The sequence below is a fragment of the Ambystoma mexicanum genome, chromosome 2q, assembly GCF_040938575.1.
Source record: "Ambystoma mexicanum isolate Mex_15411 chromosome 2q, UKY_AmexF1_1, whole genome shotgun sequence".
NCBI classification, from domain to species: Eukaryota; Metazoa; Chordata; class Amphibia; order Caudata; family Ambystomatidae; genus Ambystoma; species Ambystoma mexicanum.
Window position 1 is genome coordinate 718,035,757 of NC_090924.1, and position 14,224 is coordinate 718,049,980.

Consider the following 14,224-nt stretch of genomic DNA (forward strand, 5'->3'; position numbering starts at 1 on the left):
TGATACCTCATTCACAGTGAGGCTTAACAAGCATGGGGATTTATCTGCTAAGATATTAACCTGCCGGGGTTTAAAGCGGGTGTGCATTTTGGCCCCTGCTTCATACAATTGGTATTTTAGCGATTTGAGCCTAAAGCAAACTAATGCTTGATGTTTTCCCCTGCGTTTTAACGGCTACCCTCTGCACTGGCTTCAATTTGCCGATGATTGAGTCCCATTGGAGCAAACTCCAATAGGACTACATAGGCTTCTGAATGCATTACAGTCGTATGCAGAGGATAATCAATTGAAAATAAATGTGAGGATATCTAACATTATGATTCTGAAGCCTGCCCGCTCCAACAAACCAATCAAATTCCAATGGAAGATTTAGAATTATTGGGTGGCGTGTGAGGAGACCATATCTTGGGTTTAACATGAACACGTGCCCAGTTGATTCGCATAATGTGGTTGCCTTAAGAATGAAGGCGGATGCTCTGGCTGCGCAGGGTTTGGCAATATGACATGCATTACTCACTATGCATCTGCTTAGATTCACATGCTGTGTATATGGTCCGACATCCAGTGGTAACCGCAGAGTATTGCATCTTGTCTTTTGAGGATGTGTGTATATGGTCCGACATCCAGTGGTAACCGCAGAGTATTGCATCTTTTCTTTCGAGGATCGAAAGGGGACGTCGACATAGGCGTGTCTGTAACACTATCCCTAACGTGATGTGTAGTGTACCCAAAATCCCTCATGCGCGGAGGTCCCTCCGATTATATTTTTTCTGCCATGAGGGAGCCGAAGGACTACGGTGAGTGAGTACATAAGAGAGAAACTATCCATGTTCCTTCCACCCGAGCGGGGAGGAAGGGTGGGCACATGTGAATATAAGCAGATACAATCATCAGAAATGCTATTACAGTGAGTAATGCAGGTCTTCTGATGCTTGTGAACCTGCTTAGAATCACGTGCTGTGCATAGACTAGGGAGCAGTACCCGAAGCTGGAGGTGGGTTGTGAGAAGGAACATTAGTGAAAAGATGGCTTAGTACTGCTTGTCCCACCTGAGAATCAGACCTAGAATGAGTGTCTAGGCAATATTGTTTTGTAAAGGTGTGTACAGAACTCCTTGTTGCCGCTTTGCAAATGGACTCTAGGGGATCATTTGCAATGAATGCTATGGAAGCTCCAATGCCTCGAGGAGAATGTGCTCTAGGCTTGAAGGGCAGTTCTCCCTTAGCAGGAGTGTAACAACGTGTGATGCATTTGACTATCCACCTTGAGATTGCGGACTTCAAGAGACGGGATCCCCTTTTCTGCCAGCCGCCACTGAAACTAAAAATTGGTTTGTTTTTCTCAGTGGTTTAGTTTTTTCCAGGTAAAACATGACTGCCCTGCGCACATCTAACATATGTAGGATTCTTTCGGCCATGTTAGAGGGGTTCTGGAAGAAAGTGGGCAGTTCTATTGACCGATTCACGTGGAAATTGGAAATAAATTTGGGCGCAAACCGAGGGCGAGTGCGCAGAGCCACGTTTTCTCTGTTAACCGTAACAAAGGGGTCTAGTAGTGAAAGGACCTGCAGTTCACCAACCCTTCTTATAGAAATGATAGACACTAGGAAGGCTGCCTCATAGGTAAGGTCTTTAAGACTTGCCATGTGCATAGACATAAAGGGAGACCCCATGAGTCTAGTAGTCAAAACCACATTAAAGTCCCATCCGGGAGCTGGGTTTGAAATGGGGGAGGGTGATTGAATCCTCTTAACCCCTTCCATGAAAGCCTTGATAACTGGTATTTTTCACCACACCACCTTTTGTTGTGACGTAGTGTAGGCTGAGAGAGCAGATAAGTGCACCTTCAGGGAATTAAAAACCAGGCCTGAATCTAGTAGGTGAGTCAGGTACAATACATTGTGAGTAGGAGAGCAGTCAGTGGGATTGATGCCCTTGACATTACACCAGATAACAAAGTGTTTCCATTTACTGGAATAGCAATATCGGGTATCGGGTTTCCTCGCTTCGCCAAGTATGTCCGAACTCTATGACCTCAGAAGCCAGGCTGCTAAATTCAGTTTGCGGGCATGGGTGCAGTGTTTCTCCCCTGTCCTGAGATAACATGTTGTATGGGCAGGGCAGTTTCATAGGAGGGGAGAGGGACATCTCCATCAGATAAGAGAACCAGGGTTGGCGGGCCCACATGGGGACAACAGTATCATGGTGACTGGTTCCTGGTGCATCTTGTGCACAATCTTGTTGAGTGGGGAAGTGAGGGGGGGGATGGGGAGTGTAAACAAAATTTCCCTGACCATGCTATCCAGTGCCCGTTCCCCTTGGAGCGGTTCTGTGGGTACCTGGAGGTGTAATCTTGGCATTGAGCGTTCTCCAGAGTTGCAAACAAGTCAATTTCTGGGAAGCCCCATTCTGTGAAAACGTTGGGAGACGATGTCTTTGTGTAGTCGCCATTCGTACTCTACGGGCAGTGGGAAATCTCTGCTGAGCACGTCTGCCAGAAGATTGAGTTCCCCTGGAACATGTTGGGACAACAGGAACATCCTGTGTTTGAGAGCCCATATCCAAATGTGTTGAGACAGCTTTGATAGCGCTGGAGTGTGTGTGCCTCCTCATTTGTTCAGATAGTACATGGCCGTGGTGCTGTCTGTGAAGATCAGGACTGTCTTCCCCTGTAACTGTGTTTGAAAGGCTTTCAGTGGTTTGAATACCGCTAATAACTCCAACAGATGTATGTGTTTGGACGCTACTTGTGGGGCCCTCACGCCCTGCGCCATCTGCTGAAGCAGGTGAGCCCCGTGAGAGATGCGTTGGTCGTTAGAGTGGCTTCTACTGTGGGGTGGTGAAGGTCTTCCCCTTCAAGAGGTTTTCTCTCGACCACCACTGCCGAGAAAGAACAAGGGCTTTTGAGCCACTCTTGATTGGGACGCATGCGCAGACGCGCGTGAGGAACAAAATAAATGCAGCCAGGACACAATCATTCCTAACAGTCGCATAGCTTTGCGTACCGTCAATTGCAGACTGGCTACATACTGAGGGATATGAAACATCACGTTTTGAACCCTCTCTTTGGAGGGGCAGAAGAGGCCAACTTTCGTCCAAATTAGAGCCCCCTAGAAACTGTTTGACTTGACTGGGGTCTAGGCTGGATTTCTTCACGTTGATGGAGAATCCCAGACTGACTAAGAGGTCTATTGTCTTCCGAGTGTTCAATACTCATGTTTCGTAGGACTCCCCTGTTATGAGCCAGTCGTCGAGGTAAGGGTAAACCGGGACGGATAGTGTGCACAAGTGTGCTGCGACTGCTGCCAGTACCTTTTTAAACACCATCGGCGCCAAGGCAATGCCGAAGGGGAGTAGCCTGAACTGATGGTGCTTGTCCTCTATGATGAACCTTAGATATTTTCTGTGCGCTGGCAACATTGAAATATGAAAGTATGCGTCTTTCATGTCCAGTGTTGCCTTGTAATCCCCCCGTTTCAACAGCAGGATTACTTCCTATAAAGTGACCATACAAAACTTTTGAGGTTTTACAAATGTGTTCAGCGTAGTCTAGCACAGGGCGCATGGTGAGATTGTTTTTGGGTACAAGGAAGTACACTGAATAAATACCCTTGTTTACCTGTAGAATAGGGCCACCTTCTATGGCGTCCTTTCCTAGAAGGGTCTCCACCTCTTGCAGTAGGATCCGCAGGTGGTCTGGCATCAGGCGTCCTGATTTTGGCGGTCTGAATTGGGGTGGTCGGGCAAATTCTATGCAGTACCCATGGGCGAGTACCCACTGTTATCCCCTCCCATGCAGTAAGGAAAGATATCTCCTGACCGGGGTGGCCTGGGAGGGGACTTGGATCCGAAGGTCATTTCTGACAAGAGGCTGGGGCGTCTCTGGGGCTGAAACCTTGTCCTTTACCTTTCCCACACCGCTGTCCTCTGGATGGATAAGTGGTGGAGGTATCTGTCCATACATCCCTCAAATTTCTCCCTGGTCCATGAGGATGAACCAGAGGGGTGCAGGGGAGGAAAGGGTTAATAATCTTCCCTGTGATGTCAAGATTTGTCCCCTAATGTAATTGACAAAAGGCACAGGACTCAGCGTAGTCCTTGCGGGGTTCGGGGTGCTGTGGCGTGTCTTTCGGCACGTCTCTAGGTCGTTCTTTGTGCTTCGCCGCCTCCTTCGACCGTTCCTTCAGTCTAACTGTCGAGGCAATCCTTGCGATGCTCTCGCCAATGCTGGGGGAATCTGGTCGATCTACCGGCTGGAACCGGAGGCTGAGCGGTGGATTTCAGTGCCACCGGGTGAACCGGAGGCTGAGCGGTGGATTTCAGTGCAACCGGGTGAACCGGAGGCTGAGCGGTGGATTTTCAGCACCACTGGGCACTTAAGCGGCATCAGCGTGTCCTCCTGGAGATTTGTCCTCCTTTGACAGCCGCATTTTTTTTTTTAGTGTTAGCGCCCTTTACTTCGGATCTCCCAGTCGCAGGCCGCGGCTGCCGATCATGCCGATCAGAGGATCCCGTTGAAGTTTGACGGTTCCGTTGGTGCTTTGGTACGCTTCGACAGTGCCTCTAAAGCAGAACCTTGGGTTGTGTGTTTGGTGTTATGATCGTGTGCGCCCTTGTCACCGGGTGTTTTCCCCATAGCGTGACTGGCGTCAGGCCTGGTGGGGTCGGGGACGGGCGCCGCAGACAGAGAGCAATCTGCGGTTAGGTCGATGGCTTCCGACAGAGGCCTGGTAATCGCTAGTCCCGTATCACTTTCAGCGGTTGCAGTGGCGGGAGAAGAACATTCAGCCTTCGACATGCCACAGGCCACCCACCGCTTCAAGCGGCACTCCTTAAGCGTTTTAGGGCACAAGAGTCTACAGGCCATGCAACCCGCTTCTTTGTGGTCGAGGGGAAGACAACTGTTGCACCGAGAGTGCTAGTCTTTCCAAGGATATTTGGCCCTACATGAGGGACAAAATCTAAACGGCGTCTTTACCATAGCGAAAGACAGGTACAGCGATGACAAAACCCAGGGAGCATAGAGTGTGAAAGAGGAAAGGCATACTTGTAAAGAATATGGCCACCCTGACCCCACTCTCGCTACTGTATAGGCCGGCCAGAAGCCCTGGCCACGTAGACTGCAGCGCCGCAAGGATGAACAGGCGTCGAAAGTACACAGCAGTCTTCTGCACTTCACAGGATTCAACTGTCGAAAGTGACTTAACAGGAATAACGACAGTCGATAAATATGACAATAACGCTATCTCGATATAAGAGTTCTGCATTAGGGCGACGAGTAATCTGGGCGGGAAAAAAACAATCTGAGGGACCTCTGCACGTGAGGGATTTTGGGTACACTACACGTCACGTTAGGGATAGTGTTACAGACACGCCCATGCTGACGTCCTCTTGCGATCCTCGAATGACAAGATGCAATCCTCCACGGTTACCACTGGATGTCGGACCATATGCACAGCATAAACATGTTATTCTAAGCAGATTAACAAGCATCAGAAATAACAAATTTGGTTGCTATTCTCTGCAGCCTCTGCTCAATTTTTTTATAGATTAAAGGTCGTGCCCACACTGATGTATGGCTCGGAGGTTCGGCTTTGTACACAAAAGTCTTTGTAGAATTTGCTGGAAGGCATATTTTGGAAGAACGTTCAGGCACTCCTGAGAAGTATTCCACATTCAGTCTGTTCGCTGGGAGTTGGGTTTGCTACTGCATTCTAGTGTTCTCTGTTTAGGAAATGTTTCATGGTTAGGAAGTGTTTGATGGTTGACTATCACTTTTTGGTGTCCTAAAAGACTATGATGTTTAACATGTATTATGCTATGACAGTCTGGGTTAAAGGTTGCAGTGAGCTTGCCACCCAAGTTGATTAAGCACTGGATATTCTAATACAGCAGCCGGCTGAGGCAAAGGCAAAGGTACAGGAAATGGACTGGATTGAAACACAGCAGGAATGCGCTGGATACAAATCATGTATTATTTTAAAGGGGGCGAGCAGGATTATTGGCCAAATCTATTAGAAATATTTTTTTAGATTTAGACTCAACATTTTACCAACTAGGGTAGTTTTGGGTATCCATGCCAAGGCTGAGAGGCAATTCCATACTTGTAGGTATTGAGACATACGCTCAACTAGTGACGCTTTTTCATATTTTAGCAGCAAGAACTATCTGTTTGGGTCATATCTGGTTATAATTCCCCTCATATCATAATGAAAATATGTGGTCGCTGTTGAGAAGCGGGAATGTGGTTAGCACAACAATTGCAGTGGTGTGTTTTAAAAATAAGAATTGATCTTGTGAATTGTTAGTTTAAATTAAACAGCAAATTTGTGATTTTATATTAATTGTAGGATGATGCACATGGCTTTGTACGCAATTGTATGCGTTTTATTGTGGGGGAGAAAAATTGTTGTTTTATGCTAATACTTTTGACTTGATGATGTAAATCGATTTTAAAGATGTTCTTATGATGCAATATGTTTTGTGAAGGAGGCGAAAGGTTTGATCTTCAAGCCAAGCGCCTGAATAAATAAACAAAAAACTAAAAATTATATCTTATGGGTATAACACCAAGTCCAATCTAAACCCAATTTTTGGTGGTACTCTGGGCTTTGCTGTGAAGAGTGTTGCCCTCTTTCACCGCCTTCAGGCGCTGCATTAACTTATGGTGTGTGTTTGTAACATTTATTCTATATGTACTAGAGGTATAGGAATATTGTGATTGTTTTCTATGTGGCATGTTCGGTACTTATCATGACCAATGCATGTTTTGTCTATGGTTCCCTTTTCGTCCCACCGCTTCTCCTTGTATTGTACCTACCAGAAGTTTAAGAGTTGATTGGGTCTTCGTTGACCATTACTGTTTTATAGATACACTGCATTTTTACTATGTCTTATCTTGAACCTAAAGCATTTATTTGACCTAACAGATATTCTATGTGTGATCTTATTAAAAGTGAATGTAGCAATCACGCTCCAGCAAAGGGGTGTATATAAACGGTAACGGCCCGCCAGCCAGAGGCTAGGCAGGCCCGAGCAAAGCAAGGGATGCGGCCCATTACTGGCCTGTACAATCCCCTGCTGGTGCGTGATTGCTATTCGCAACCTCACGGTTTGCCTTGGGTGCAAGTAGTGTGTTTTCCCCCCTTGGGAGAATGGTTGCACTTATTGCGCAATGCCAATCTCCTAAGGAAAAAAACAAGAAAAAACAATTAAAGGGAAAAAAAAACATGTCCGCCGCCATTGGAAAAGGGACGTTTCCATGAGTTTCCATTTCTAGGGCGGCCGGGTGCTGGAGGAGTGCCGGGACCAAATCACAAAGCTCTGGTACAGCAGGGGTTTCGTTTGCTTTTTGGGTGTGAGGGAGATGTGGGAAAGCAAAAGGGAGAGGCTCCCTGTTGCCTTACACATTGAGAATTTTTTCTTTTTTAAAGCGCCAACAAGGGAAATGCCTCGGGTGGCTGGAAACAGCGGCCAGAAACTATTTTCGCCTGCTGTTCCAGCCACCCAATTGGCTGAGTGCTCTTCCCAGAGTGCGAATATTGTAAATACCATTGTGGGGTGTTCTTTGGGGGAAAGGGTAGCAACTATGTGTACTTCACCATCAGCCTTCCTCCTGGGTTGAGAGTTAAGCCTGTCTATTGTGCCACAGCATCCATTGGAGAGATATGGGCTACCTTTTGGTTGGAACCAAAATCAAACTGGAATGTTGCTCTCAAATGCCACAGTAAAGCCCCCAATCATAGTTAATGCCTCATGACCATGGTACTGCCACAATTCTTTTTAAAATGCACACTATTACAATAATTTTCTAAAAATGTAGTGGTCAAGTTCTGCAACTCCTATGTTTTTTTTTTTTTAAATCTTTTGTTTTCTCACCGATAATGGCTGAAGGCACTTTAAACATCATGATATGTCAATTTGTTTTCCGTAATTGCAGACGTGCTCCCAAACACCCCTATAAATTACTCTTTGCATTCTTTTATGGTTTGCTAATGTTACTTTACCAATGTGTTTTAAAATGCACCATTTGGCACTACCTTTAGCCAAAGTTGCTGGGAGAACCTCCAAACTGCTCCTCAAAGGGTCACATTACAGGTGCAATATCACCTATTTTAGCACCTGTCATAAGGCCTTGGAGGGTCTATATCCCCAGCATGATTCCCAATGAATGTTGCTGTTGTAAATAAAGCTGTAGTGCAAGGTAGAACAGTTGTTTAGAATACCTCCAATGTTCCCCTCGCCACAAGAGGTGGAGGTAAAACTTGAACTCTCTGATGTAATTGAAATGTGTTTACCTGTATCAATGTGAATGGCACCATTTGCCTACAAAAGAGGGTACACTTTTTCCATTAAGGCATTTTAAGGAGATGAAAGAGTGGGCATCTATGATGCCTTCCTTCAACATGCAATGCACAAAAGCTTCAGATTTGACCCTTTTATGCATCATTAAGAATATGCATTAGTGGTATGATCCACTTTTGTATGTAAACCATTAGCATTCTCAATAAGGGATGGAAAGATTCACAAACATGCTGCAGGATGGGTGCAGATTTTCTGAAATATGGCTGGCAGTATTTCAGTGACTGCCCTCCAGTTACCACCATGATGGTAGCAAACCTGTAAATGAGAGAACCTCAGTTTATCACTAGCAGTAAATATCATGAAAAATCATCTGAGTCCCACGAAGCAGTACATTTAAACAATTGTGTGCACCATCAATATTACTGGCTTAATGTGCTTCTAAAAAAAATATTTTGGAGTATTTGGAAACCACACGGTCATTAAAACTGAAGTATTCACTTTTTAAGCAGCATAGGGTGTTGGGCTAGTGATCAGTCACCCTCGCGGACAAAGACCAAATCAAACTGTGTCCCTAGAAAATGATTGAATACCACTAATTCACCACACAAACAGAAACCTACTAAACAAATGTAATGAAAAAAATAATTAACTTAACATCTACTAACTAGAGAAGGATCATCCAAATGTCCCACTTCATAGCTAAATATTGAGAGAAATGCTTACTCTCCATTGCCGGTTCTTGACCAAACAGCTGATTGGATTGTGGCGACTGCTGTGGAGGTGTTAATTTATGTAACACTTGCTGTGGTGCTTGACGCGGTGGGGTCTGGTTTTGCAATTGTTGCTGCTGTTGATGCTGTTGCTGCAACCGATGCAAATGCTGCTGCTGTAATTGTTGCTGTTGCTGCTGCATCTGTTGCTGCTGCAGTTGTTGTTGAAGGTTCTGTTGCTGTAGCTGCTGAAGTTGCTGCTGCTGTAATTGCTGCTGTTGCAACTGCTGCTGCTGAAGCTGTTGTAGCTGTTGCTGCAGGGCATGTTGCTGCTGCATCTGCTGCAGTTGTTGTGGTGGACGGTGAATCTGTTGAGTGTGCAACTGTTGTGAAAACTGCTGTTGCTGCTGCTGCTGCTGCTGCAGTTGCTGCTGCTGTGGAAAGGGGTGTTGCTGATGAACTTGCTGTGGTTGTGGTTGTGGCTGCTGATGCTGTGGCTGTTGCTGCTGCTGATGCTGCTTTTGTGAAAACTGTTGGGATTGTTGCTGCTGGAATGTTTGTTGTGTGATCTGCTGCTGCTGAAGCTGCATAAGCTGTGGCGGCTGAAGATGCAAAACAGGATTTTGCTGCTGTTGAGGTGGAGTCTGGTGTGACTGTTGTAATAAATGCTGTGCCTCCGATGTTAACGGTTTTACTTGGCTAAACAGCATTGCATTTGGATGCCCTTGCTGGCTTTGATTGACTTGTTCTAAGTTTTTTGTTGATGCTGAAAGCGACTGCAAAATCTAGGGTATAAAGTGAAATAATTAGTTTAGAGTCTTAGACTCAATGCTTCAAAAATAATAGCAGTTACTAAATTAATGTTAAAAAAAGCAAAGCTTAACTGACCTTTTATTTAAGGCAAATAGAAGATTATGACGAGTATCAATACACAAGTAGTTCCTGCATTTTATTAATAAGCTATATTGGTTTGACAATTTGTGTGATGATCTAGGCAATTGCCACCTGCATGCTGGTTTGGGAGAATCAGGGAAGAAGCTCTCAAGCTGAAGCTTAAAAATGAGCAGACAACAAAATTGCTTGCAGTGTAATGTTCCACTGCGGTGAAAGTAGGTTAAGCATGGTATGCAGCACCAAGAATATTACACGTGTGGCAAGAGAGAGCAAGACATTGACAATTCAATTTGTTTAGACTGTTCTGGTGTTTGAGATGTAAGCAGAGGACCTGCTAGCCTCACAAGCACTAAACAGAAGCCTGGAGTTTCTCAATAGTGGCTCTTGAAGGCCAACCTGCTGGGCCCAAATCCTTTTGCTGGTCGGTTTCCTCCATTTTGATTAACAGCACCAAATGTAACTCAACTGTTTACCCAAAGACAGGGTTTGAATTTAACATTTGATGAACAGGATCACTATCACTGCTAAACATTGAGGACCAAAATCAGGGGAGGCACGGATCCACGCGAGACGTCCCACCCACGGCAACTAACCCATGTGAATGGTCCACAGAACAGAGGGGTAGATCCAGAAGAAAAACTAAACGGTCCATACAAAAATCCAAGCCGAACGGAACCGGCAGGGGCGAGTTAAATTACTCCCCACAGTGACACTTAAGTAAGCAGGCAAGCTACGGATAATGGTCTGCAAGCAAATTTAAAATCTGGCATGTGAGGAGACAGGCAAAGCCATATCTAGGAATCTACTTTAGGCTATGCAAGTAACCTGGTATACGGGTCTTGTGGGCCGCCTTGTGACCCAACATCCCAGGCTAACATCGGGGGGGGGGGGGATTCTTGGGAACCCCATCACACATGTTTCAAGGGGGGGGTGGGGGAAAGGGGTTGGGAGGGAAGGGGGGTTGGGAAAGAGTAATAGGGAGCGATCCAGAGTACAGGAAAGGAAGAACGGGGGGCCAGGGGGAATGGGAGCCGGGTTAGGCAAGATCACAGAGTATAGGTCCAGCTATCCCTACACACATTGCAATGGTGGTCATGACTATAGTGTCTCTAAACACACAGGGGCTGAATTCGCCCATGAAACGCTGGGCAATCTTGGACAGACTAAGGGCTATGCAAACAACGATAGGGATCCTTCAGGAAACCCACCTCCTCACTGACGAGAATAGGATGGTCCATCGGGCCTTCCCCCAGCAATACTATGCATCCAGCGGGGAGAAGAAGCAGGGAGTACCCATCCTGATTAGTAGAGAATTGGGGTTTAAAAAGTCACAACTCCGCAGGGACCCAGAGGGGAGGTACTTTGGGCTTAAAGGCACGATAGAAGTGAGTACTTGCACAATAATTGCCCTATACGCTCCCAAAGAAAAGCAAGACATATTTATCTCAGGGATGGTGGAAAAGTTCAGTAGCTGGTGCGAGAGTCGGTTGATCGTGGATGGGGACTTTATTCGTGTTATGACCTAACATTGGACAAAACACTCCCGCCCACGGTAGCAGATCAAAGGAATTGGCAAGCATTGGGAAGACTGTTCCGGGACCTGGGGGTAATAGAAACATGGCGGTTTTTCCAGGGGGAAAATAGAGAATACACTCATTCAGCCGTCCACCTGGGCTATTCTAGAATAGAACAAGTTACTTTCTTACCTGGTAACGTTCTTTCGATGGGATGGTCCAACGACGTATTCCATATCTATGACATGTAATCACCACAGCTGTGCTGCTTCGGAAACTTTTTTCGGCATCTGCGTCCTGCGTCGATGACGTCGATGCGCCGTCTTCGAGGACCTCCTCCGACGTCATCCGATGTGATAAGTAGGACGCACGAAGCCCATAGCCTCAGTTGTAGTTTTTTCCCCCAGAACGTGTGACATTAGTCAACTGCCAGTCAGACACAAAGCCTTGCGGAACGTAAGCTGCAATCGCAAAAGAAATTCTGCAGTGGGGAAGGCAGGGCGGGAGCGATATGGAATACGTCATTGGACCATCCCATCGAAACAACGTTACCAGGTAAGAAAGTAACTTGTTCTTCGAGGGGATTGGGTCCTCCGACTTATTCCATATCTATGACTCCCAAAGCAGTACCAGAGCAAGGAGGAGGGAAAGAATTTAGAATCAAAATTTAGAATAGCCAATCAAATAGCAGAGCAAAGGACCGCCTTGCCAAAGGCCAGATCCTGTCCTCGGATGGAATCGAGGGAATAGTGACGTACAAATGTATGTACTGAAGCCCAGGTGGCTGCATCACAGATGTTGCGAATAGGAACACCCCTCTGCAGGGCAGTAGATGCAGCCATACCCCTGGTAGAATGGGCCCGCAAGCCAGCCGGTGGGTCCTTACCCCGCCAAGCGGTAACACTCCGAGATGGCCAAAATAATCCAGCGAGACAAAGTCTGTTTCGTCACAGCTTGCCCCAAACGCTTTCCAGCGTAACCAATAAAGAGTTGATCGTCCACTCTGACCCGGGACATGCGTGAAACATAAAAGCTTAAAGCTCTCCTAGGATCAAGCCTATGGAGCCTCTCCTCTTCCTTACCAGGATGCGGAGGAGGATAGAATGCCGGAAGAACAACCTTCTGGGCCAAATGAAATTCCGTCACTTCCTTCGGAAGAAAAGAAGGACGAACTCTAAGGACAAGCCTGTCCTTGTGAAATACAGTGAAGGGTGGCTTAACTGAAAGTGCCTGTAACTCACTCACTCTGCGAGCGGAAGTAACTGCAACTAAAAACACAGTTTTCAGAGTTAACAGCCTCAAAGGGCAAGAATGTAAAGGCTCAAACGGAGCACCCATAAGAAACCTAAGAACAAGGTTTAAATCCCAAACTGGCACCAGGAAAGGTGACGGAGGGAACACATTAGTGAGCCCTTTCAGAAACTGTGAAATTAAAGGGATTTTAAAGTAAGAACACTCTTCAGACGAGCGCTTAAAGATGGACAGCGCCGCCAGGTAACCTTTAATGGTACCCACTTGCAAGCCCCTGTGGGCCAAACAAAGTAAAAAGGACAGAACCATGGGGATGTCACTTGCAAAAGGATCCACATTCTGAACATTCTGCACCAGTCGCAGAACTTAGGCCAACGGCAACGGTACAGAGACTTTGTTGCTGGCCTTCGGGCCGAAAGCAACACCTCCATCACGTCTTCAGGGAGGTCCCAATCCTTATACCTCAACCTTTCAAAAGCCAAGCGTGAAGGTTGAGGGATCTGACCTCTGGATGGAGAACCTGACCCCCCTCCCGTGAGAGCAGATCATCTCGGTAGGGAAGACGACGTGGAGGGCAGATGGACAAGTGGAGAAGGTCCGGGTACCACGTCCTCCGAGCCCACGCCGTGGCAATGAGGATCATCCGGGAACCGAACTTCCGTAACCTCTGCAGCACTTGCGGGATGACGGGGACTGGAGGAAACGCGTACAGCAGCGGGAATGACCACTCCACCACGAACGCGTCTCCTAAGGCTCCTTTTCCCACGAGCAAAACCTTTCGCACTTCCGGTTGACACTGGGGGCGAAGAGATCCACTTGAGGGGCCCCCCAAAGGGCGAAGATCTCCAGGAGAATCTCCTGAGCCAACTCCCACTCGTGAGAGATCGCGCTCTGCCTGCTCAGAGCGTCCGCCGTCACGTTTTCATCTCCGGCCAGATGAACTGCCGAGATCGAAACTTCCTGCTGGATGGCCCAGAACTCGAGCTGCATCGCCTCCCTGCACACAGGAAGTGACCCTGCCCCCTCCTTTTTGTTGAGGTAGTGCATGGCCACTATGTTGTCCGTCAGGATCAGGACACTCTTTCCTCGCACAGTCGGCAGAAAAGCCTTCAGGGCTAGCCTGACGGCCCTCAGCTCCAACAGATTGATATGGAGTCTGGACTCTGACGGAGACCAACGACCGCCGACTGTCAGCCCGTTGGCATGAGCTCCCCATCCCGTGAGGGATGCATCCGTCACGATCGTCACCTCCGGCCAGGGAAGCCAAAATGGAGCCCCCTTCATAAAGTTGCCTTCGACGGGCCCACCACAGAAGGTCCCGGGCGACCGAGGGCGGCACCTGAACCGGGTCCGACATCCTGCCGGAGGACTGCGACCATTGCGTCTTGAGTGCCCACTGCAAAGATCTCATCCGCAGGCGAGCCTCTGGCACCAGAAGAATGCAGGATGCCATGAGGCCGAGCAACCTCAAGAACTCGAACGCTGGGAGCGTCTGAAACTTGTGCACCATCTGCTGAATGTGAAGAGCCCTCACCTGGGGAGGAAAACACTG

At 47.3% G+C, this 14,224-nt stretch overlaps 1 protein-coding gene across 1 annotated transcript in view; it reads right to left on the reverse strand.

The window, feature by feature from the left end:
• PAXIP1 (PAX interacting protein 1) overlaps nt 1-14,224 on the reverse strand; it is a 584,896-nt gene that overhangs the window by 377,230 nt on the left and 193,442 nt on the right. The window contains exon 7 of the mRNA XM_069647937.1: nt 9,027-9,798. Coding sequence (XP_069504038.1) covers nt 9,027-9,798 — 772 coding nt within the window. The remainder of the gene's footprint in view (nt 1-9,026; nt 9,799-14,224) is intronic.